The sequence below is a fragment of the Syngnathus scovelli genome, chromosome 2, assembly GCF_024217435.2.
Source record: "Syngnathus scovelli strain Florida chromosome 2, RoL_Ssco_1.2, whole genome shotgun sequence".
Taxonomy (NCBI): Eukaryota; Metazoa; Chordata; class Actinopteri; order Syngnathiformes; family Syngnathidae; genus Syngnathus; species Syngnathus scovelli.
In genome coordinates, this window is record NC_090848.1 from 17028465 (window position 1) to 17053354 (window position 24890).

A 24890-nucleotide genomic window follows, 5' to 3' on the forward strand; every position below is an offset into this window, starting at 1 on the left:
AATAAGCTTATATTGGTGAGATGCACTGATGCTCTGCTCTGATGTATTACTCAAGAATTAAACTTTTGATATTGTGTAATTGAATCACACTTAATCATGTTTTAAGACTGGTGCAGACGAGGCGTCGTCATCAGTGCTCGGTACCATCAGCCCTTGTCACCATTGGCCAAATGATGTTTTACAAGGCCCTTCTTATACTGCCCGCAGCCCCTAGGGGGCGTTTTTCTCTACTATCTTGTCATTCTGCTGTGTTGAGGGAAATGCATTTGCGATTTAAAAAAATCGCATTTGCGATTTAAAAAAATAAGGCATTTGAACATAATAAATCCGATGACACATTATCAGTAGGGTAAAACTAACCTGTCTCACGACGTTTTTCTCTATCTTGTCATTCTGCTGTGTTGAGGGAAATGCATTTGCGATTTAAAAAAAATAAGGCATTTGCCTTTATAAACATAATAAATCCGCTAATCCTTTTTCGTCATAATCAAGTGTGGTCCCAATATAAGAAATAAATAGACTTTCATTCATTAAACATTTTGTGGTTATAGGTGCAAATGTACCAAGCTGCAGAGTTGTGTGTACCTGCGTGTTAAGATTTGCTGTGGAAACTCTTCTGTAGTGGCAGATTTGAGGCTCACACTTTTGGGTGAGCTCCCGTAGTGGTCTGTTGTAGTTGTAATTGGATTATGGCTGTCAGGAATGGCTTTAGTTGCGATTACACAGATTACGCTCTGCTGTGCTCGGATGGGCAGCACAACTTTAAGAGCATCATCTGGTTTGTGTTACAGTGCATAGAAAGAGCAATTTGGCTTAAGGGAAGCTGTAATGCAAGATGGTATGGAGTGTCTTTTCTGTTTCTACTCTTTGCATGAGAGAGCGTCTGGCTCAGTTTTTGTTGTTGAATTTATCCCAAAGGTGTTAGATTGGATGGAGGTCAAATTCTTTGACACCAAATTCATTCAAGCATGCCTTTAAGGTTCGTGATTTGTGCGCGGGATCACAGTCATGCTGGAACAGAAAAAAGACCTTCCATACCTGTTTTTTACAGTTGGAAATTGGTTTAAAATATTATAATGGTATAAAAATATACAGAATAATTATTGATTATGATCTAGTATATAGTTTCCCGTTACTTTTGTCCATATGATTCCATTGTTGCAACTCCAAAGATGATGGCCACGCCTGTTTCTAGGCAAGAGAAAGAAAGAATTCAAACAAATTCAAGGAATTGAAGAGAATAGAAAGATTGTGAAACAATGAAATAGATAAAATATGTTAACACTTACAATATCACGGCTTGAAAACAGTGGAATACATCAAGCTGCAAAGTAAATGCTGAAATGCTCTCTCGCACTTTTGCCTGCAGATTTTTATTTCCCACCATAACTCTCCCAATTTGACTGAAAACAAATCAACCAAAACAACTTGCTGAAATGTCATCGTGCCTTCCTTTTAGTCTTGAGCTATAATAAATAAATAAATAATGTTCTTTCCCAAATTGGATAGCACCACTGAAGTACCTAGTACCTTATTTCACATTTGTCAGCCTCCATGAACCAGGAATTAGCCACCATTTGAGAAAATAAAATACTGTAAATAAAAACTCTCCAGCTGTTTTTCCACTTATCTTCAGTTTGACAAGCACTGCATATTTCGAAAGTCAACCAGTAGACTTTTAAAATATGCAAGGTATTTTTATGCAACACACCAAGTGAGGGCCCAAGGATTTTGCACAGTACTGTATGTTATGTTGCATGCTTAGTAAATATATACTTCTGCTAATCATGTGCTTTGGATGCCCGGATAGCATTAAAAAGTCAGTCAATTCAATTAATTTGCACGGAACAATGTTTCGCTAATATTAGTTAATTAATACAAATCACTGTTGATGTGCGTTATCCGCTGCTTGTATTCAATATACGAGATGTGCATGTAATGTGTAACGTAGCCTAGTTTTAAGATGAAGGCAAATGTTATGTAGATGTGGATATTAAGTTGAAGCAATACACCTTTGTCTATTTAATTCGACACACTTCTCTTGGACATACTCACAGACGCGCGCGCACACGCACACGCACGCACACACACACACACACACACGCGCATACATTTTAAAAAGCGTGTGTGTGTTGGGAGCTCAAAGCCTCAAGTGCCCCCCATCTGTTAGACAGATGTTTAACATCCCTGCTGCACCTCCTGCCATGTCACACATGTGCAAACATAGTCTTCCTTTACACCGCAGACGCACACGCATACGGGCACGCACGCACGCACGCACGCACGCACGCGCGCATGCATGCACGCACACACTTTCTTCATCAGTAACCAATTAAAGAGCAGATCTTGGCTCATTGGGGCGAACCGAAGACCAGCACTTCAGTTGTGTTCTCCACCTGCAGTGCCAGGTCACAACAAATTGCTGGACAAAAGTATTTTGTGTGTTTGCACGTGTGTGTGCGTGTGTGTGCACGTATGTGTGCGTGTGTGTGCACGTATGTGTGCATGTGCATACTCATGCATGTGTGTGACGGTGCCTGTAAGTGTATCTGTTGTTGATGTATTTATCCAGTTTGTCAGTACACCCTCTTCTATATTAGAAAGGAGGAATCAACATATACTGAAATGCATATTTCAAAATATAAGTCTCATAAAATATGCCAAAGTCTTGATTTTTTTTTCTTCTAAAAATAATATTCAAATTCTGATTTGTGTAAATGCAGGTAGATTTGACCAGTTCAGGGCCTCAAGGGCGGCTGTCCTGCATTTTTTTATGTTCCCTCCTCTATCACAACTGATTCAAATTATAAGCGCATCAGCAAGCTCTGGAAAAGCCTCATAAAGATCCAGGTCATTTGAATCAGGTGTGTTGGCGGTAGAGACATCTAAAACATGCATGACAGTGGTCCTCGAGGACGGAGCTTGGACACCCCTGCTTTTGAGGGTCTTCTGTACATTAGCCAGATATTTTACATAATACATCGTTTATTTGTTTACTGACGCTCTGCTTTATAAATTACACAATTTCCAAATCCTCTATGGTTGGATTGTGCAAATATTATTGTGCACACTAATGGCCATAATAGATCTGATGTGTTTTGCACAGAAAACTATAGCAAGGTCAGTGCTGCAGGCAACTCTTAGGACTAAATCGAAACTCTCTTTCTTCATTGAATCTAATTAGCGACGACAAGTGCACTGTTGGCCCTTCGTCTTATTCCAGGTTTCCCCTCCTTGTTTCCCGTCTTCACCCACTCTCAGTTTATATCGCAACACACATTCATCATTCAAGACTTTGGTAAAGGGTCTGCGCATGTGTGTGTTTGAGTTTGAGTTTGTGTGCGTACGAACTGCATGTGTGTGAGAGAGATGCCCGGGGCTACGCTGTGGCTACATACAGCAGCGGTCTTGGGCAAGGACAACACGAGGGACTCTGTCCTTGTGTCACCCCCCCTTACAAAGGTGTTCTTGGTTGTAATGATACTGTGTATGGCTAAAGCTAGAACTAATAATAGTAGTATCAGCCCATGGGGACAAGTGACATAACATAGGTGGACATTACAGTTTTTAATGGGTAACGTCCTTCCACTGGGCGAGGTTGGTGGTCAATTCAGTTTGCATGTGAGTGAACGTGAACATCGATGTTTGCCCAAAGAAAGATCCCCTCAAATCTGTCAGCATCTAGACTCTGTTTACAGCAAGGGTTCTCAACCTGATCTTGGGAGTCTGCAAAATTAGTAGATAATGAAAAATTATGTAATATTAGTTAAATAGGCAGACTGCCAGTCAAACAATAAAAAAATAAAATAAAAAAAACTTAGTCCTCCCTACCTTAGCTTTTGGCCAATTATAGGCTGATATGTACATAATGTCTCATCACATAAATCTAACATCCCTGCATGTACAAAACATTTTTAACTAGTAATGATGAACAAATATTTCATAAAATTCAAATGAATTTGAATTCCCTTTCTATTAAACCGATCATGAATATTGAGGATGAATTAAATAATTCAAATTTATTTCAGGGGTGGCTCGGTACGGCACTGGTTAACACATCCGCCTCACAGTTCGGAGGGTGCGGGTTCGATTCCACCTCCGGCCCTCCCTGTGTGGACTTTGCATGTTCTCCTCGTGCCTGCGTGGGTTTCCTCCGGGAAGTCCAGTTTCCTCCCACATTCCAAAAACATTCTTGGTAGGCCAATTGAGCACTCCAAATTGCCCCGAGGTGCGGATGGTTGTTCTTCTCTGTGTGCCCTGCGATTGGCTGGCAACCGGTTCAGGGTGTCCCCTGCCTACTGCCCGATGACTGCTGGGATAGGCTCCAGCACGCCCGCGACCCCTGTGGGGACAAGCGTTACAGAAGATGGATGGATGGATGGATGAAAATTCATTGCATTCATTAGTCATTTTCAAGAGTGAAAAGAAAATGCATAGTATTAATATGAAGTGCTTTTGGGGGCATTTAACAAGCGGTGTATTATTACTTAAATTCATTTTTTTTGGGGGGGGGAAACAAAAGGTGCTTCTTTGTTTGTTTGTTTTGTTTTGTTTGATAAGAATATACACTGTAGTAATTTTTGGAGGCTAACAATGTCCTTTTCAGAAGAATGTATTGTAATTTTATTTTTTTTTCTTAAAAATTGGCAACTTGGTTGTAGAATGTTTTTAGCCTTTTTTTTTTTTTTTGCTTATTCCCATGAGAAATAGTTAGTTTGGCTCGGAAATATTGGTTAACTTCTATTAATTTTTTCCTAGTCATCTCCAGATGTTTTTGTTTTTCTTGCTCGACTCCAGTCACATGACCAAGCCCGCTTGATTACCATGAAATTCTGACAATGGCCTGCTGAGTTCACACATGGGCTTATAGATGTTGAACTATGAAGCTGGCAGTATGTTTTATGTCTGATCCTCCCGGTTCTCTTTACTGCCTCAAAGTACAGGCGGATTCTTATCTGTCATCTCATCTCACAACATCAGGGAGACGTTTTACCATGCCAAATTCATTCTGGAGCATGACAATCACACTCCAACAATGCTGCCAGAGTCCTACAGTACGATAATCGGTGAGAAAGAGAGCAAAGGGTCCTGCAGCAGATGGTGGAAACCCCCCCCCCCCGAGCCTTGATCTCAACATTGTCCTGCCTGGCAGATTATAGGAGCACTTTTTGGCAAATGGATGTTTTTGTAGGCTTTTTGCACTCTAGAACAAGCATAACTAATATTTCACACATCCATACTTTCTACTGATTCAAAAGGTTCATGCAAATGTCTTCCAAAATGTTTAAGTCGATTCCTGTTATAGAGGTTCAAGCAAAAAAAGAAAATTCAGTATTCTCAAAGCGTGCCTCAGTAGAAACTGTTAGCAAGGATTGATCACAAGGTTGTGCATTGCCTAATTCTATAGATACCTTCTAACCGTGTCTTTGTTAGCACTATTCTTCATGAAATACCATAAAAACAAGCACATTAAAATAATGATTATAATATAATTACTGATCATTTTATTTTACGCGTAGAGTTGAATGATTGGTTTAACGAAGGGTGTAGATGGTTTTAGCAGCAAAAATGTGAAAATGTATGACTTACGCCATTACTTTAGGAGGGTGACAATGTTTACATCGTGGTCACATTTTAACAGTTTATACTCAAAAGTTGAGTACATGCAGGGGATCTGAAAAGATTTGTGGGGGCTTCTTTCACTGTCTGTTGTTCAAATATTACCTGAGGAGTCAAGTAAGGGCTGCTGCTGTTCGCCATTAGCTTCATAAGCGAAACTGCATTTGGTGTTTTTCCTGTATGTTTTCCCCACTTTGGTTTGCTTTGTGAATAAATGAGAGAGTGGAATTCAGATTTTCACTTTATTCTCAACAATGAAAACTTCTAATTTCTGCGCAATTGAAAATCTTTTATATTGGAGGGACTAACACACAGAATTTTTTTTTTTTTTTTATCAGCTTGAACTTAATATTACTCCTGACCAAGGTTAAAGCAAATGGAAGGCAGTAAAGAGAAACAAAACAAAACAAAACAAAACAAAACAATAAAAGAGAAGCTAGGGCGCAAATGAACAGATATTGTTTTAGTAATGCAAAGTGTACACCGAGATCCTTCCATTTAATTTCCTTTACACTCAAATGCTTTTTAAAGGTTGTATCTCACGGAACCATGAATCACGTAACAAATGTTGATATTCCTTCAGGGTTCCTAAAAGGTTGATAACAGTTGCAAACAGATTTTGTTGAACTTGCATAAAGATTTTAGCAGAATAGTTGGCATCACCATTCAAAATCAGTCATTTTGTTTTTGAAATCCTAAAACAAAAAATCACTCATTTGTTTGAACTTAAATCTACAATCTTTATCCCCAAACAATTACAATAATCAAAGAAATATGACATTTTAATGCACATCATGATACACACAATGATAATTGGTAAAGTGACAGTGGTCGAATGGATTGTTGTGACACATGACATGCATCACATGTAGGATTTGATTTAAAATAATGAAATTGACCCTGGTGGCTGAAAGTGTTGCAGTATGTCCTCTGTGAGTTAGTGAAGGGCTAATGATAGAGCGGGCTGGCTACAGGAATTACACGTCTACACGGCCCACAACTGTGAGCAGATGTCAGGTCTGTGTGAGGCCACATTTGTCTGCAGACACGATGCCTGAATGCTCCGCTGTGCCTCGGTCTGAGCTGTTGACTCTATGGTAATGATGCAAGTCAGTCTAAACATAACAAACCATTAGCATCCTCAGCATGCCGGCCAAAGTGCTGTGAAGATGGCGATCGCACTCCTGTGTGTGTGTGCGCGCCATTGTGTGACTGAGCACGACAGACACCGGGAATGCAGATTAGTTTACATGTCTGGCTCCCTGCATAATTAACTGCAGGGTAAAGTGATTTTATATATGCACATACATAGTAGTTTGGAAAAGAGGTTTGGAAAAAGGAGGCCTGTGTTTAGAGCTGCAGACTCTTTATTTCAATACATATTTGTGTGCATGTAGAGACAAGCTCTCAACATTCAGATATACATCCAACAATGTTAGTCTTGTTGCTGGGATTATAGGGCACACTAGAACCAGCACCTTGAAGAGCCCTCTGCAATTTTGTTGTACCTCCAGTTTGTTGTTGTACAATGACGATTGACTTTTTGCTTGGGAAAGAGTCTGTGCTGGCCCGTGAAGAGCGCAAATCGTCATATAAACGAAGTGCATTGAAATGCATTTGAGAAACTGAAAATAATGGGAAAATTGGGATGAATTTAGAATTTAGAAAACCTTACCCTAAATAATAATAATAATAATAAATAAATAAATAACATTTTTGAAAAGTGATTCTGCTGAATCCTGTGGGCGATGTGGAGTAGGAGACATGACAGCCGTGTGGAGAATACTTTAAGCTATGTATGGGAATTATAATTGCCAATTATGTTCCCAAAATGGGTTATATACTCCGCTCTGGCTGCTAAGGAAGCTGCGGGCCTATGAGTTGTGCTGGAGGGGGCAACCTGCAAGATTCTTGAGGCCTGTTGCTGGTGACATCACTGCTCGGCTTCGTCTCAGCCAGCGGCACTCCCGTCGGGAAGTCGCTACAGCGTAGGACGTTGAGTAAAGTTTTATTTTTTATAACTTTACATATCTATTTTTCTTTTCACTCACTTTATTTTGTAGTTTAGACACGGAGATCTGCCATCCAAAGGAAAAAGTCAAATATAAGTGGTTGGAATGAAGAAAAAAAAAGCAGTAGTGTGAATGTGAATAGACACAGTATCTATCCATCCTACTATACCAGTTTAAACTCAGTATTCAATATTAGATCCTCCTTCGGTAGTTAATTCTGTTGGAGACAGCCACAGTCATAATAGCACCCATCTATCCATTTTCTTTACTGCTTGTCTTTATTTGTAGCGTGGGTAAGGTCAAAACTACAGGGTCCGGCAAAATGATTTGATACATTTATAGGTTTAATAAAATGCAAATAAATTAAAGAAACAAAAACGTTTTTTTTTTAAGATAATTTATTTGCATTTTATTAAACCTACAAATGTGTCCGATCATTTTGCCGGACCCTGTATATCAGTGACTGGTTGTAAGTCAATCACATATTGACAAATAACAATTCACATTTGTGCGTATAGGGAATTTGGACTCTTCAATAAACATGTAAAACGTGCATGTTTTAGGAATATGAGAGGAAGACTCAGACTTTAACAAAACCAACACAACCACAGCAGTAAACATACAAATGCCACACAAGAAGGCCGGAAATGAGACTCAAGCCTTGGAGCGCTCATCTGCGAGACAGCTGTGCTAACAATTACCTCAATCTGCTGCCCAGTCCAAATAGCAGCATCAAATATGTTTCTCCTTTTGTGAAATGTTCCTTATTAGTGTCTTGCTATTTATACTTTTGCTGTGCATGATGTACGTGCGCACATGCCATGTGTGTATCCACTATAACTACCAGAATAATTCCAATTACCATTGTATCACTGTTACATTTGTCATTTGTCCCCACGAAAACACCGATACAGTTGATTGTCAATTACTCATGTTGGAGTCAAGCAAACATCAACCTATCACCTTCTTTAAATGATATGCCTATTATACACATGCCCACATGCCAAGGTATACGCACGCACGCACGCACGCACGGACGCACGCACGCACGCACGCACGCACGCACGCACGCACGCACGCACGCACGCACGCACGCACGCACGCATGCGCACACACACACACACACACACACACACACACACACACACACACACACACACACACACACACACACACACACACTCTTTCAAGTAAATCAATTGTGACATAGCATTGCACCTCCCCGTCAATGGACATATACATGTCACACTGTGATTAGAATATGCTAATTTGACCTACAATTTTACTTCCTGTCATTTGCACCTCTCTTGATTGTGTGTTCATAGTTGCCCTTTTATTTCATGCACTACCAGATTGGCTTGTTTCTTACCGAGAACTACATTGCCAATCCAGGGTACAAAGAAATCAATACAACATAAGAAAGTAATTGCTAATGGTACTTTAGTTGTTTTGACATGTTCTTATCACTGACTGCTAAAATACTCAAAAGAAAGCAGGCTAGACTTCCCCCCCATCAATAAATAATCACAAAATTAATTTTCTTCATAATTTTCTTTGTCAATACAAGAAAAAAAAAAGTTAATTTTACTAACAATGATTTTTAAATTCACATTGCTCCTCATTAAATTTGCCATGTTTTGCCTTTGCTCAAGTTCTATAAAATGTCTTGTAGGTGCTGGCCAGACTGAAAGGCTCCTGCATCGTTCACAAAATGTGTCATTTTAGTGAGACAATGGAGTTAAAAGCATTAGTCGTTCATGGGTCTTTGTCTTTATGTCCCACCTAGCCGTTGCAGATTGACGATAATTTCTGCGGCCATGACTTCAACCAGCCTCTAGGAGGCACCACCACCATCGAGGGCGTGCCACTGTACGTGGATAAGGATGATGGCATGACTTCAGTGGCAGCCTACGACTACCGTGGACACACCGTCGCGTTCATGGGCACTCGTAGCGGGCGTATGAAAAAGGTAGGCCCAGTAGGTAGGATACAGTACATGTAATCATCATTTTAAAAACCCAAAATGTGATCCAAGTTAGTTTATATTGGATTCTTGACTGTCGTATGCATGACACTATTTTTATAATAATAACGTTACATGCTGGAGATGCACCAAATTGGTTATTACCATTTTGGCACAGTGTGTGGAACAAGCGATAAGAAGTTTTGTGTGAAATAACATTATGTTGGGTAAATTGTGGCACGTTGCCAGGTGAGAATGTAAGCACTTTTTGGTATTTTTGTAAGAGTGTTATCATGAAGAGTTTTTGGAGCACTGCAGGTAAGTAGACCTATTTAATGTGTTTGTGCATGTGTGTGATTTGTGCCTCTAAAGCTCTCCTCAATCCCAGGCAAGCAATGACTTTTCATAATAATGCGCACAGTGTGGTACCTTGAAGTTTGTGTAAATCTTGCTCAAATAGCTTTGTTGAGTAGATGTCACGTTGTGAGTGCCAATCAGCATTTTATTTTTTCATCTTATATCCAGCTGAGCTGCCGCTGTAATGTCGCATTCCTTGGCAGGACTCATCTATTTTGGTGTCAAGACCGGAAAATTTGTGGGTTAAAATTCCAAAATGTAGCTGCTGTTATTTGTGAATATGCATTCTTCTGAAAATCTTGATGGAATTATATGAAACGTTGAGTCAAGTGCTTTGTGTATAGCTGGGCTGTTTTTGAGAGTGATTCACACCCTTCGCTTGCTGCAATGCGCTGGACAAATAATTGCTAGTCATGCCACAAAAATTGCTATGTTGAAAGTGTTTGCCCATAAGAGCGTCAACATCTCTATAAGTGCAGGTGTGAAGCATCTACCTATTGATGGTAAAGTCACTAGGTTCCCAGAATGCACTTGGCGTAATCCTTCCCTCTCCCCAGCCATTTCATCCAGCTCATCCCGGGGAATCCCAAGGCGTTCCCAGGCCAGCTGAGAGACATAGTCTCTCCAGCGTGTCCTGGGTCGTCCCCAGGGTCTCCTACTGGTGGGACATGCCCGGAACACCTCCCCAGGGAGGTGTCCAGGAGGCATCCTGATGAGATGCCCGAGCCACCTCATCTGGCTCCTCTCAACGTGGAGGAGTAGCGACTCTACTCCGAGTCTCTCCCGGATGACCGAGCTTCGCACCCTATCTCTAAGAGCCCGGACATCCTGCGGAGAAATCTCATTTCGGCTGCTTGTATCCAGGATCTCGTTCTTTCGGCCCATAGCTCGTGACCATAGTAGAGGGTAGGAGTGTAAATCCACGGGTAAATTGAGAGCTTTGCCTTTTGGCTCAGCCAAACATGGTCCACTCGGACTCAATGTCCCCCGCCTCCTCCGGGACGTGGGAAAAGCTCTGCCGGAGGTGGGAATTGAAGCTCTTCCTGACAGGGGATTCTGCCAGACGTTCCCAGCAGACCCTCACAGAGTGTTTGGGTCTGCCACCATCGGAGCCAACCCACCACCAGGTGGTGATCAATTGACAGCTCCGCCCCTCTCTTCGCCCAAGTGTCCAAAACATGCGGCCGCAAATCCGATGATACGACTGCAATCATTGAACTGCGGGCAAGTGCACACATGGACACCCTTATGTTTGAACATGGTGTTCATTATTGAAAATCCGTGTCGAGCACAGAAGTCTAACAATAGAACACCGCTCGGGTTCAGATCGGAGGGGCCGTTCCTCCCAATCACGCCCTTCCAGGTCTCACGTGAGCATTGACGTCACCCAGTAGAACAATGGAGTCCCCAGAAGGAGCGCTCTCCAGCACTTCCTCCAGGGACTCCAAGAAGGGTGGGTACTCTGAGCTGCCGTTTGGTGCATAGACACAAACAACAGTCAGGACCCGTCCACCCACCCGAAGGCGAAGGGAGGCTACCCTCTCGTTCACCGGGGTGAACCCCAATGTGCAGGCGCCCAGCCAGGGGGCAATAAGTATACGCAAACCTGCTCGACGCCGCTCACCGCGGGCAACTCCAGAGTAGAAGAGAGTCCAGCCCCTCTCGAGAGGGCTTGTACCGGAACCCAAACTGTGCGTGGAGGCAAGTCCGACTATGTCTAGTCGGAACTTTTCTGCCTCGCACACCAGCTCGGGCTCCTTTCCAGCCAGAGAGGTGACATTCCATGTCCCAAGACCCAGCTTCTGCAGCCGGGGATCGGACCGCCAAGGTCCCTGCCTTTGGCCGCCGCCCAGCTTACACTGCACCCGACCCCTTTGGCCCTTCCCACAGGTGGTGAGCCCATGGGACGGGGGACCTACGTTCCCTTTTCGGGCTGTACCCGGCCGGGCCCCATGGGCGAAGGCCCGGCCACCAGACGCTCGCCTTCGAGCCCCGCCTCCAGGCCTGGCTCCAGAGGGGGCCCCCGGTGACCCACGTTCGGGCGAGGGAAAACAAAATCTATTTATTTTATTCGTCATAAGGGGCTTGTGTTAGCCGTGCTTTGTCTGGCCCCTCACCTAGGCCATGGGTGACCCTACCAGGGGCATGAAACCCCCGACAACATGGCTCCTAGGATCATAGGGGCACGCAGACCCCTCCACCACGATAAGGTGACGACTCACGGAGGGGTGTTTGTTTGGTTCATAATTTAATAAATCTAACCGTCTGGGCCTCAACAGCCATGAACCTCACCAAACGTCACCGGACATAACATAGAAAACTAAGTAGACCAAAATATGCCAATTTACTGCTTGTTACATGTTATTGTTTTTGTTCGTTATTCAGAGACACCTGACAATTTAGTGGCTTGGTTGGTTAATTTTTAGCCCTCTCTGAACTATGGCCTAACTTATTAGCATTTTTACCAGCATTGAACACTGAATTGCCCCCTTCGCCGCACACACGCACGCTCGCACACACACACACACACGCACACACGCGCACACACACACGCACACACACGCACACACACATTAACACTAACACAAACGTATGCCTCCTTACAGTGTTTCCTGTCTCTGAGTTTTGCTAAGTCGACTGAAACCTTGCCCACGAGTCCTTGTGCTTGACCCTTTGGTATGCGTCTTTGTGTCTCTGTGTACGCACATAAACACTCTTAAACACACTTATAGATAGACACACACACACAGACACACTCAGACGTCTATATATATATATATATATATATATATATATATATATATATATATATATATATATATATATATATATATATATATAAAAACTCACCCCTCGTTGGTGGTCTCTTTTTCCCTTCAAGCTCGGGTCCTCTACCAGAGGCCTGGGAGCTTGAGGGTTCTACGCAGTATCTTTGCTGTTCCTAGTACTGCACTTTTCTGGACTGAGATGTCAGATGTTTTTCCTGGGATCTGTTTCAGCCAGTCCTCCAGTTTGGGGGTTACTGCCCCTAGTGCTCCAATGACAACAGGTACCACTGATGTCTTCACTCTCCAGGCCTTCTCCAGCTCTTCTCTGAGCCCTTGATATTTCTCAAGTTTCTCATGTTCCTTTTTTTTAATGTTACCATCATTTGGGATGGCTATGTGTGTGTGTGTCTGTGTGTTTGTTTGTGTGTGTGTGTCTATCTATAAGTGTTTTTGTGTGCATACACAGAGACATGTAGTATATATATATACACATATGTATATATGTGTGTGTGTTTTTGTATGCAGACAGATGATCTATGTGTCTCTGAAGAGTGAGAGGGGCCAATAGCATGATATCCCATTCATTGGAATCCTATTTCCTCTCATTTGGTGCACGTCATTGCTTGGTGCTAGAGGGATGCAGGATGTGGTTGCTGACAATGTCTTGACGCACATCAATGCAACTGGATGCACTCATCTATAAAAGAGAACAGAGCTGGCAAGATGGGACACCAAGTACAACAAATCAACAGGGATTCAACCAATATAAGATCACTAAGCATATCAATAGATAAAGAAAAATAGCCCTTACGTATAAGAAATTAATAACTTTTACTTAATTTTAAAGAAAATAAGTGTATTGCCATCAAATGTATTGCCATCAAATGTAGAACTAGGAAATAAAAGTGAGATACAATATGTGTGAGACTCGCTGGGATCACAAAGGAAGTGAGCTCTGCAAAGGCAGAGACAGATTGCATTGGTTGAGTAGTGTACGTTTTAATTGCCATTCATTGGGGGTTAACTTGTGCTGCTAGGCCCATATATGCAGCGCTGCAGTGTATTGATGTCTACACGTATACTAGAATTCATGGTGCGACAGACTGTGCGTTTGACTCCATTTATTGATCAATCTGTGAATACATAATCACGAGTTAATCTTAAACTAAACAGTCCCTTAGAGGCAGGAGGTGTATGCTGCTTAGTGAGGGTGTGAGGAAAAGATTCACTGATGCCATAGGAAAATCTCGCAACGTTACATTCTACAACTGGTCGAATCACAATTCCAAGACTTCACAAATTGTATGGATATTAATTATTTGTAAAACAATTATGGGCATTTCGTTTCATGTCCCGTTCCATTTGATACATTTTTCTAACAATTTTCCAACAACATAGCACGTCACTTAGCATAGAAACTAGATTTTGCTAGTGTTCCAATCGTATAAAATTACCCAATTTGTTGACTTACGAGCCATTTGCCAGAAACATCCTTCGGGGCGAAAAGCCCTCAGATCTTAGTAAAACCCTGAAAATCCTATCATTCGCTTCATTTCATCTACTCTTTGGTCTACCTGGGAGAGCAGACACTCATGGCACATCAAGCAAGATGAAATGGACCACCTACCAACCAACGGAAGTATTTGGGACATTTGGAAAAAAAACAAGGCTGCAAGTAGGAAAGACCAAAACTGATGAACGTGTGCACTTAAGGTGTGTAATGGGTGATGTGAATGGTTTCACACCATTTCATCATTTTCCTGTGAACAGGAACTGAAGTTACTTGGGCTTTTTTTTCTTTCTATTTTCGAAGATAGTTTGAGCGTAATGATTGGCTGAATTACACTGATGGTGAGGTAACCATGACAATCAGATGATTGACTCCATGCTGGCACTACAATACTCAGGAGCAGGGGCACTATTCAGAGCTCCAGGGCATCAGAGGTGGATGTTCTCCTGTTAGGACCATGACATGTATACCCTTGCTTGACTATTCTGGATCAGATTAAAATTTATCAAGGATATTCTCTTCCTTTTGTAATCTTGTTCATTTTTCAAGGTACAATGTCTTATTCATCATGTCAACATTTATGCAATATTCCTCTCATCTTCTCAAAGTGTCAGTTTCCCATTTCAAATCTTTCTCTTTCTAATCGCCTTTGATAGACTCTGAACTAGTGGGCAATCGTAGCTATAAAACTGGCTGTCAAAATGATTAAGCCTAATCAGGGAACACGGGATGGGAGGTAATTTAGCATGGGAATGCTAATTAGCACTAGCATTTAGAATGGCAGATGATGATTGAAGCAGTGTAACGGCAGCTCAGTCTGCTTAAATGGCAAAAACGCCAGCCGAGCAAAGATGATTGATCATTCTGAGTTGAAACTCTGCTGTTTTCCATGTTGGTATCTTGAGTGGAAGCGACCCATAGTGTCTCTTCCATGTGCAAACTTGTAATGAGCAGATGTGCGCAACACCTGAGCACACTAATTCTACCTTGATTGAAATAACTGATTAGTGGGATGATGTCCTATTACTTTCATGTTTTCAGTATCCCTGTCTCCGCCATTTTCATCAGTAATCACATGATTGGTAGGTATTCTCTCAAGGAGGTTCCCAATAAATGTTTCCATCATGCCATTTAAATACAAGAGTTAATACAAAATGATATGAAGTAGTATTTGTTCTGGCATAAATATTCTTGAGCCCCGATACAGTGATTCCAGTTTCAGAAGCAGGAAACCTCAGGACGGAGGTTAATTGGATGCAGCTACTGTGCCATTGCGGTTGTGGGTTTGACTCCCAAGTGGGCTATCACTTCTTATGTATTACCCCCTGTGTCCTTGAACGAGGCATTATCTCAGATGTCCCAGTGGAAGAATATGGAGCAGTGTTAATGGGGGGTACTGATGTGCATGGAGAACTGGATGGATGTGTTAGGGAACTAATGAATCTTTGATAAGTTGGAAGGCATCCTGGTGTGATGGGAGGCAAAAGGAGTCATCACAGTTTAACCTATCCACTGTTAGGTGGTGGTAATTCACATGATACACATGAGATTTTCCACAGCCTTTTTCACACTATTCGTTTACTGTTTCATCGTGAGTCCCAAATCAACATACACATTTATTTGCTTTTGTCAATTAACCAAAGAAGTCGTGCAGGGTGCCATATTTGATTGAATAGTTAAGTAATCATAATTTATAAATGACACACTTCTCTTTCAAATAAACTTAGCAAGAGAAACAAAAGAAATACTGTTGCTCTTTTAATTTCATATCATGAGGATATATTATTTACATTATGCATACAAAAATTTGCAAGATGTGTAATGGTTGTGGTTTTCCACAGCCCTGCTGTTCTTTTTAAGCAACTCATATCAACTTCATCATCGTTACTGCAACCAAAAACAACAAACAACCATTTGAGACCATGAGACAAAACAACCTGTATAAGAACAAAACAATATTGTTGGTAACCCGTCCGAATAACTGAAGGAAAACTTCACTGGGGCATTGTCAGGTAGAGCTTTGTTTCATTGTACATTAAATTACCCTCAATCACAGGTTCCTGTTTTGTGGGCCTGGTCTTTCTAAAATGATACATGTTTAAAAGTGTTTGTATCATTTTTACATGTGTTAAAATACCTTTTTTTTTTAAGTTAATGCTGTATTAACATACCTAGGGTGTATATTGCAGATTTCACTTATTGCAGGGCTGTTCTGGAGGGACTGGGATTTACCACTACTGTAGTTTATTATTGGTTAATTAATTTTACTATACAATCTACATTATTCAGTTGTTTTTCCACCCCAGGGAATATGTAAAGCAAAGACCTGCAGCTTATTGTATTATTATTACACGACATAAAATGCATGTGTGCATGTTAGAATATTCAAAATTCCCAGATTTCTATTCCTGCTCATGCTTTCCATGCTACAACTCACAAGACCAATGCGATATTGGGGGGGGGGGGAAGGAGTAAAAAATTAAAATACCTTCTGGTGGTTTCTTAAACCGTCAACCACATTGACAAACTAGAATTGTTTCTGAGGCAGTGCGTGTGCGCGTGTGCGTGTGTGTGCGCGCGTGTGTTGCTTAAATAGTACTGAGGGGTCTTGTGGGTTTAACTCACATGACTCTAACTACCATTCAAGATTAGATTACTGTCAAAACAAACTCGCTATGTCCCTTGGGCTTTTTATCAGTTAACAGTTTATTAATTCTTTGCCATTGTTGTCCTGGATGCGCTATCGTATTTTTATTGGGTTTTGGAGCCCAACATTACTGTTCTCTATATTAGTTCAAAAATGTCCAAAAAAGGTAATGTAAAAAATAAAAAATAAATCTCCGACATGGTGACCATGATAGAAATAAAGATTGTACACTATATGTTGCCAAAAAAGAAGGCGTCAAGCATCCAGGAAAACTGCAGTTCATTTTGTTTGTATGGAATCTCATTGAACCAATGGGAGCAGATGCGTGCAGCATAGCTGTGTGTGTTTTTAAAATCCACACGTGGATTGACAGGCTCGGTTTACAAATAAACATGGTGCCAATATAGGTTTTGGTGTGTCTTATTTTGATTGCTGCAGAGGGGAAAAGAAAGGGGCAGCTGCAGTCTAAAGCCTTCCTCAACTGTTCCTCGAGACTGCCCCATCTGTCTACCCATTTATTCCTACACATACACATGGTCCGTCTGTTAAACACACATGGGGTGCTTCAGTCTTTTAGAACAAGTGCGTGGTGTCATTTATTTCTCATCAAGGCTTCAGCCTTCACACAATAGTAATAATAATACATGATAAAAATGTTAAAGGCAGAGAAACTATTTTAAGTTTATGTCAAAGAGTTTGTTAGGCAGATAGATTCAATTGATTCTTTGCAACTTTGCATTTGCGTTGTCATGTTAATGACACAAATACACTCTGGTAATAATGAATGTTCATTCAGATATAATAAAATATACAAAGGGTCAGTGCAATGGCCTTGGTTATGTTTATACGTAGTATTGATTGGTTCATCCCCCGAAGAGATCTACTGTGGACACTAGCGAGAATTGTGATTGCACCAAAGAAGATCTAATGTCTTGAGTGGCCTCTGCAATCAAGGACAACAACACTCAGCGGCACTGTATTGCGTAGGCTTCTACTTTCACACACATTTAGTTGTTGGTGTGAAATTGTGGTCTGCAGGATCTAGCATTTAAAAGACAACATGACCATGACCCATCTTGACGTGCTTCAATTCGGGTGATGAAAAATGAGAAGGGAACTACAAGATGAGGGGCACCCCAAAGATGAATTATTATCTCTTCCCAGACAATAATTAACCTGCCGTTTGTTTGATTTGGATATATTTTTCCCAACAACAAAAAACATTCAAAGATCAAAAGTTTGTATCACAAAACCTTTAATAACTTTACAAGTGTATTTCAATTTTCAACTTCAAATCATTTGAATATTCTTATCTATAATATGACTGTAAAAATAGGTTAAGCATGGTAACTGGTAAATTGAAATAAGACGGTCGCACTTTAACTACAGTGATGTAAAGGGAACTCTAGTCCACAGATACACGTCAGACATTTTTTTTTTTTTTCTAGCATTTTAATGTCACAAGTGTAAATGGGAGGTCAACCACTGTTAATACTAGGTGAGTGTTAAACAATAGTACACTTCAGGGGTCACCAAACCTTTAGAAAATCTATCTATGAAGCAGGCCTATGTTACTTAGGTCCTATGTTAATGAACCTTGCTTTACATTATATGATGCCTTTATGCTGTTTATTCCTTTTTGTTTCTTCTTCTTTTTTCCTCCTTGTTACTTCTCTTCACCTCTGCTATTCTCATCCCTCATTTTCCTTCCCTTCTTTTGCTGTCCCCAAATCGCAGTACATCAGTCTTTGTCTCTTCAGGCTGTAACTGTCACATCGTCCTTGATATTAGGTGTTCCACGTGTACTAATTTTGTTTACTTACTCCTTTGACATCTTGTCGCTTTTAAACTATTCAACTCTTTCTTTCCTCAGGGTCTGCTTTTCCCCAACTTTAACTGATTGGGAACACCAGAAAAATCCTGATTATTGTTTGAGAAATTGCTCGGCTGCATGCCTGGCGGGCAGCTAGCTATCACAGTAAAAAGTCTGACATTTTGAAAGTGACTTTTTCAGTACTACAACAAAAATAACAACTCTACACACACACACACACACACACACGCACACGCACACGCATATACACACACACACACACACACACACACACAAACTACATGAAGGCAGACGGACAAGTGAATACAATGAATGGTGCCAAGCACCCTACTGCAGCTGGCACGTCTGTTGTATGTGAAAGACTTAACTCACCGAGCCTTATATCAAAATTTTAGTTAAGGGCAGGCTCCGTTCTCAGGCTTGCACACATATGAGCATGGTTTTAAACATGAAACCCATGGACAGGCAAATGTGCGTGTTGAGCTAATGTAATTCTAATCGTAATTGACACATGGTCCCAATTGCCAGGGTGCCTGATCTTTAGAATCACACAAGGGGGAGAATTTAAGACATTAGGGAGAAATGGGCATACCAAGGTAGCGCTGAATGACTTGCAGAAGCTTATGATGATGGAACTGTGGAGAGAAAAGAAAGATGATGATGGAACTATGCAGAAAAAGGAAATGTGAGTTACGTGTAGATCTTTGGGAGATGGAGGAGAAAGTGAATAAACTAGTGATGGAGAGAAATTAGTAAATTGAATTAAGCATTGTGCTAATGATTCATAAGGGGGCCCAATTACATTTTTTAATGTGTTGGAATATTATCTTTGAAAATGGCTCAGATATATGTTGGATGTTTTAATTCCTTCTATCATTGTGTCACAGTTGCTTTTCTGGCCACAATCGAAAATTCTAGCAGGATGGCCAAAGAAGTAGCTTCCTGCATTAAGAATGCTGAGCTGTATAAGATGTGCACCATGTGGTGGGATACATTGACCTTACAACTGAAAGAGCCTGTGATGAAAGCCATGAATGTTAACTGATGATGTAAATGGGTCACATGCTAGATAGGGTCATGTATGAAAGTGAGGAATTCACAACAAAACATTTTTGTGGTCACTTTTTGTCACTTCTGTTCCAATACATTTGCTGTTCGCTGTGATAAGACCACGTACGTTGATTTAGGACAGAGGTGTCAAACTAATTTTTGTTGCGGGCTACATCGTCGTTATGGTTTCCCTCATGGAGCTAATAATGACTTCTATTATCGCATACACATAATAAAATTCAATTAAAAAAAAGTTCACCAATTTTGTAATTCACTTTGTGTGGTTTTAACAAAAGCCCATTGTAATATCTCACAGTTATTAAAAGAGAAGACAATTTACAGTTTTGGTATTTTAACAAGAAACATTAAATTGACACATTTGTTGCTTTTGCGGGCCACATAAAATAATGTGGCGGGCCGGATCTGTCCCCCGGGCCTTGACTTTGACACCTGTGATTTAGGAGAAGCCTTCAATTGATAATAACACCCATTTAAAACAGATTTACTAATTTTTTACTGGGTTGATTTGCTAAATTCATAGTTGTCATAATTGTAAGGAGATAAATGAGGTTCTGTTGACCTTTATTTGTCAACAAACAATTTTTGCTAATATACAGTGTTTATGCACAGAAAATTGAGACATGACTTAGGAAAAATACTACTAATAATGAGTAATAATGAGAAGTGTATAATAAAATATATCAGTCTTTAATTAATGCCCGATAAAGGCCAATTCTTGCAGACAGTCGTAATCCTAATCACCTTTTTTGCCAAGCAGGAGTTATTCAGCTGCCAGTGTGAACATGATCTTAATGGCAAGAAACTAAAGGGCTAATTGCACTGCAGAGGGCAGGTGGGCTGACTTCCAATGAGCCCAGCAGAGGAGCACTAACATAAGAGCAGGGCAAACAGAACACCAATATCTAAAGACCACAAAGATGACTTCATAAGTAAAGACCCCAATAAAGATGCCTGATGACCATCTTTCCATTCATTCATGGTCAATTTAATGTTGACCCTCTAAAAAATGTTCAAGTCATCATTTTGCTAAGACAAAACACTCTTGGAAAGACTTGGACACCAAAAAATAATATAAACTTAACAAATGTTCTTTTTGGTGAATTGTGACGGACCTTGTAAATGAATACGTTTGAACAGTATGAACAGACAGATTCTGTGACTGTGGGGATAGGAGATTAGAGATGTGAGGGCTGTCCACAACCCCCTGCATCGGCCCAAACACCCTATGCACGGCCGCCAAGAGTCTAAAATTCTCTCCTTTTCCATCTCCTGCCTTCTCTCCCTTTGTCTGACTCTGCCAGACAGATGACAGAATGTGGAGAGAGGGATTATGGAGGAGAGTGAGAGACAGAAGGACAACAGATTCTTGGACAGCATGGATTCGTACTTGTGCCTACGAGCTGGTGCACTTTAGAACCAAAACTCTGTGGACACCCAAACATAACCGCCCACATTCAGTGTATAAAATTTAATTTTAGACCTGGGGACTTTATTATACACAAGTGAGAGCTGATGAAGTTTGGATCGCAGTCCACATTCCAGTTTTTCCCCAAAGGTTCTGCTTAGGGCTGAGGTCAGCGCTCTTTGCTGCAAGCAAGTACTGCAAGAACCTGATGAATCATTTGTTTTGGGGCTTTGTGCAAAGATCTTAAGAGTACTTTTCAGCGTGTTGTTTATGACTTTGACTTACAATAAGCCTTAATTATGTTCCCATCAAGAGGTGTAGTTGTTAGGAAACACCTTGGCAAACTCATCTGCTTAAGTCAGCGAGTGCACAGCGAAGTGCTTTTTTGGCTGTGCAGGTCATCCCATCGACTTAAATACCAATGTATCGTATCGACATTTGCACCTTAATGAAATGAGGGAATTCCTTGTCAAACTTGGTGAAGTGTGCCGTCTCTCAGAGATCCAAGAAGTTTTAGTAGTGGCGATGATGATTTGTATTTTGAATATTTTTTTTTAATTTGATCTATTCAGGTCAGGAATGGCACGTCATCTGGGCTAAAGCCCTGTCAAGCCCGATGAGAATCTTCAATCATCAATTTTGAAAAAAAAAAATATATATATACTGAATATAATTCTAAATACGGCATGGTGAGGCACTGGTTAGCACATCCACCTCACAGTTCTGAGGGTGCTGGTTCGATTCCACCTTCAGCCATGTTCTCCCCGTGCCGGAGTGGGTTATCTCCGGGTTTTCTCCCACATCCCAAAAACATGCATGGTAGGCCGTTTGAGCACTTCAAATTGTCCGTGAGTGTGAGTACGGATGGTTGTTCATCTCTGTGTGCCCTGCGATTGGCTGGCAACCACTTCAGGGTGTCCCCTGCCTACTGCCCAATGAGTGCTGGGACAGTTTCCAGCACACCTGCGACCCCCGTGGGGACAAGCGGTACAGAAGATGGATGGATGGATGGATGGATGGATGGATGGATGGATGGATGGATGGATGGATGGATGGATGGATGGATGGATGGATGGATGGATGGATGGATGATTCTGAAGACTGAATGGTGCACCATTACGTTTCCCCCTTGTAGTTGCTAAGTTAATTCTTGGTGTTTGTACATCAACTTACTACATGTTGTTACACTGCAGCACCATTATTATTCCAGTTTGCTTAAGGGGAACACATTTTATACCAAAGCGCAAATTGGCCGCCAAATCACGGAGTGGAGGAAATGTGACTTCGACTACTTGGCATCAAGCTCTATTAAAGCCCGTAGGGGACAGCAGTGTGTTTGTATGTATAGCTCCCCCGTCTGATTGTTTATTCGGATTGAACCTGCAATTTGCTGTGTCGCTCCCAGGTCGGTCATCATGAGTTGTTTGCCTCTGCAAAGAATGGAAAAAAAAAAAAACTTATATTTTTTACATTGTCAGTTAGCCTTGGGGAAAAAAAGCTTTGACTCTGGGTTGAAAAGGGAAAACAAAATCAGCTTTCTCCATTCTTAAGCTCCCGTAGAGCTGGGAAAAACGAGGTCAAAGGGCAACAAAGAGGAAGTTTAATAAAGCAAGAAAGGGAGGGAAGAGGGGTCGAGTTTGATTGATTGCTTCCTGTCTTTTCCTTCCTTGCCAACTCACTCCATTCGCTCATAACAGACTGCACCGCTCACTTAACTTGTATTTTTGGCTTGTTTATTACAAGCCATATTGTCACACAGCAAATAAAAAACAATTGCAACATTTGTCATTCATCACATTGTAGATGTGGATTTCAGGTTGATTGCCATACAAAGAGTCGGGCAAATATTATTTTATGTTATTTTTCTTTTTTCTTTAGTCAGACTTTATTATGCACCGTTGCCGAGTGAAATGATTACAGCTTATCGGATTTTGGATCACTGGATAATAAATAACCTTGTTTGATTTCTACACTCATAGTCTTTAAGTTGATTACTGCTCACCAATGGTGGCAAAGCGTCACATTACAGCACATTGCATCGCTCTGCAGTTATTTGTATAGTGATGATTGCCAAGGGGACAGATACAGAGATGCATTAGCGTGTCACTATCTCCTACTCTATTTCCGGGGACTCATGAAAACCTTTTGCAGTAATGTGTGAGAAGGTACTTGCTAATGAAAACATAACGTTGCGTTTTATTCTTATACTTAATTGATTCAAGAAGTCATTTTCCCAATGCTGTATTTGTTATATTCATTCAATGCCACATCCGTGTGTGTGTGTGTGTGTCCACAGTATGTATTGTATGTCATTGTTGCACCGTTCCAGCCAAAGGGGAAGTGGTGACCCGCATGAATAAACGACATCATCCCCACTAAGACCTAAAAACACATTCTGTGTGTTTGCATGGGTGTGATATGCACTATCATTGTTTCTCTGACCACGGTGACACTGACCAGATGCTACGACTATTTGTTTGTGTGTGTGTGTGTGTGTGCGTGCGTGCGTGTGTGTGTGTGCGTGTGTGCGTGCGTGCGTGTGTGTGTGTGCGTGTGTTAACGTGTGCAGCAAGTAAATTTTATGTATAGTATCAGTGTGTGATTGTACTGCATATATAAGTAAAGAACATAGGGGTGGCAGGCACTTTCTGAACTCCTGACCTTGTGGTGAACTTAGGCCCATTGCCATTCAGCAAGCATCACTGTGAGCCTGCTAGCAATGTTGGCTAATTACAACTGTGATGCTTGTTGCGCCCTGCACCTCCTCCTCCTGCCCCCGATCTCCTCAGAGCCCTTGTGCAAATGCATGAGTGTGTGCCTGATGCCTTTAGCACGACTCAAAGGAAACAAGGTCTAGACAGACACCATCTCGGATAATCTCATGCACAAACTCTTTCTCAACGGAGAACTAAAACCTTGTCTGGCAAGCACAAGTTTCATGCTCGTCTAACTCCAAAGTTTTCACGTTTAGTTTTTAATCATGCTCGTTCCAGTTCAAGGGAATATGCGTATAATGAGTGTAAATGGTGTCAAGGGATTGTCCTGTCCGGGAAGAACTTCTTTTGTGTGGCCAATAAATACTGTATGGAAACAATTATTTTAACACACAACATGAAAGAAGAGATTAGCATCTACTCTTCTGGTAGGATTTTGGAGTTTCTCTGATTTTCTTTTCTTATTTATTTTTTTTGTTTGTTCATCCAGACAAATAGCAATAAGGCACTACACTCTGTTGTACAGGACATAGTTGAGGTCAGGGTCTGCACCTGTGATCTTGTCCAATATAATACAATGTTGTTAAGGTATTTTCTTTTAGCGACTGCTTTTTATTTGTCTTTGGGCCCCTGAAGTATAAATATAGTGATAAATGTTTTTTGCGTCATTGCACTGGCGAACTGAGTTCAGTAGAATCGCCACCATTAAAATAAATAAATTAATTTGGTTCATGTGTTCATCATATTCCCTTAGGCTAATATTTTGCAAGAGGTTATGTTTTTTTAATGACACTTCTCGCTGTGTCCTATTCTTAAACCTGGCACAAAAACTATTCATGCATACTGTTTCATTTTTAATCATACAATTTTTCTTTGTGTCACAACCTTTACTTAGAAGCTACTTATATTACATATGACCAAAATAGTTTTGTGTTTTGGTATGTTTGATGTATTTGAACCTATCAACCCGTCTGCTAAATATGATTACCC

The 24890-nt window shown here is 41.0% G+C and overlaps 1 protein-coding gene across 4 annotated transcripts in view; it reads left to right on the forward strand.

The window, feature by feature from the left end:
• The window catches only part of LOC125988746 (plexin-A1), a 180468-nt gene that overhangs the window by 49494 nt on the left and 106084 nt on the right, over positions 1 to 24890 (forward strand). For all 4 annotated transcript variants that reach the window (XM_049754364.2, XM_049754359.2, XM_049754361.2 and 1 more), the window contains one exon: positions 9418 to 9600. In XM_049754364.2, coding sequence (XP_049610321.1) covers positions 9418 to 9600 — 183 coding nt within the window. The remainder of the gene's footprint in view (positions 1 to 9417; positions 9601 to 24890) is intronic.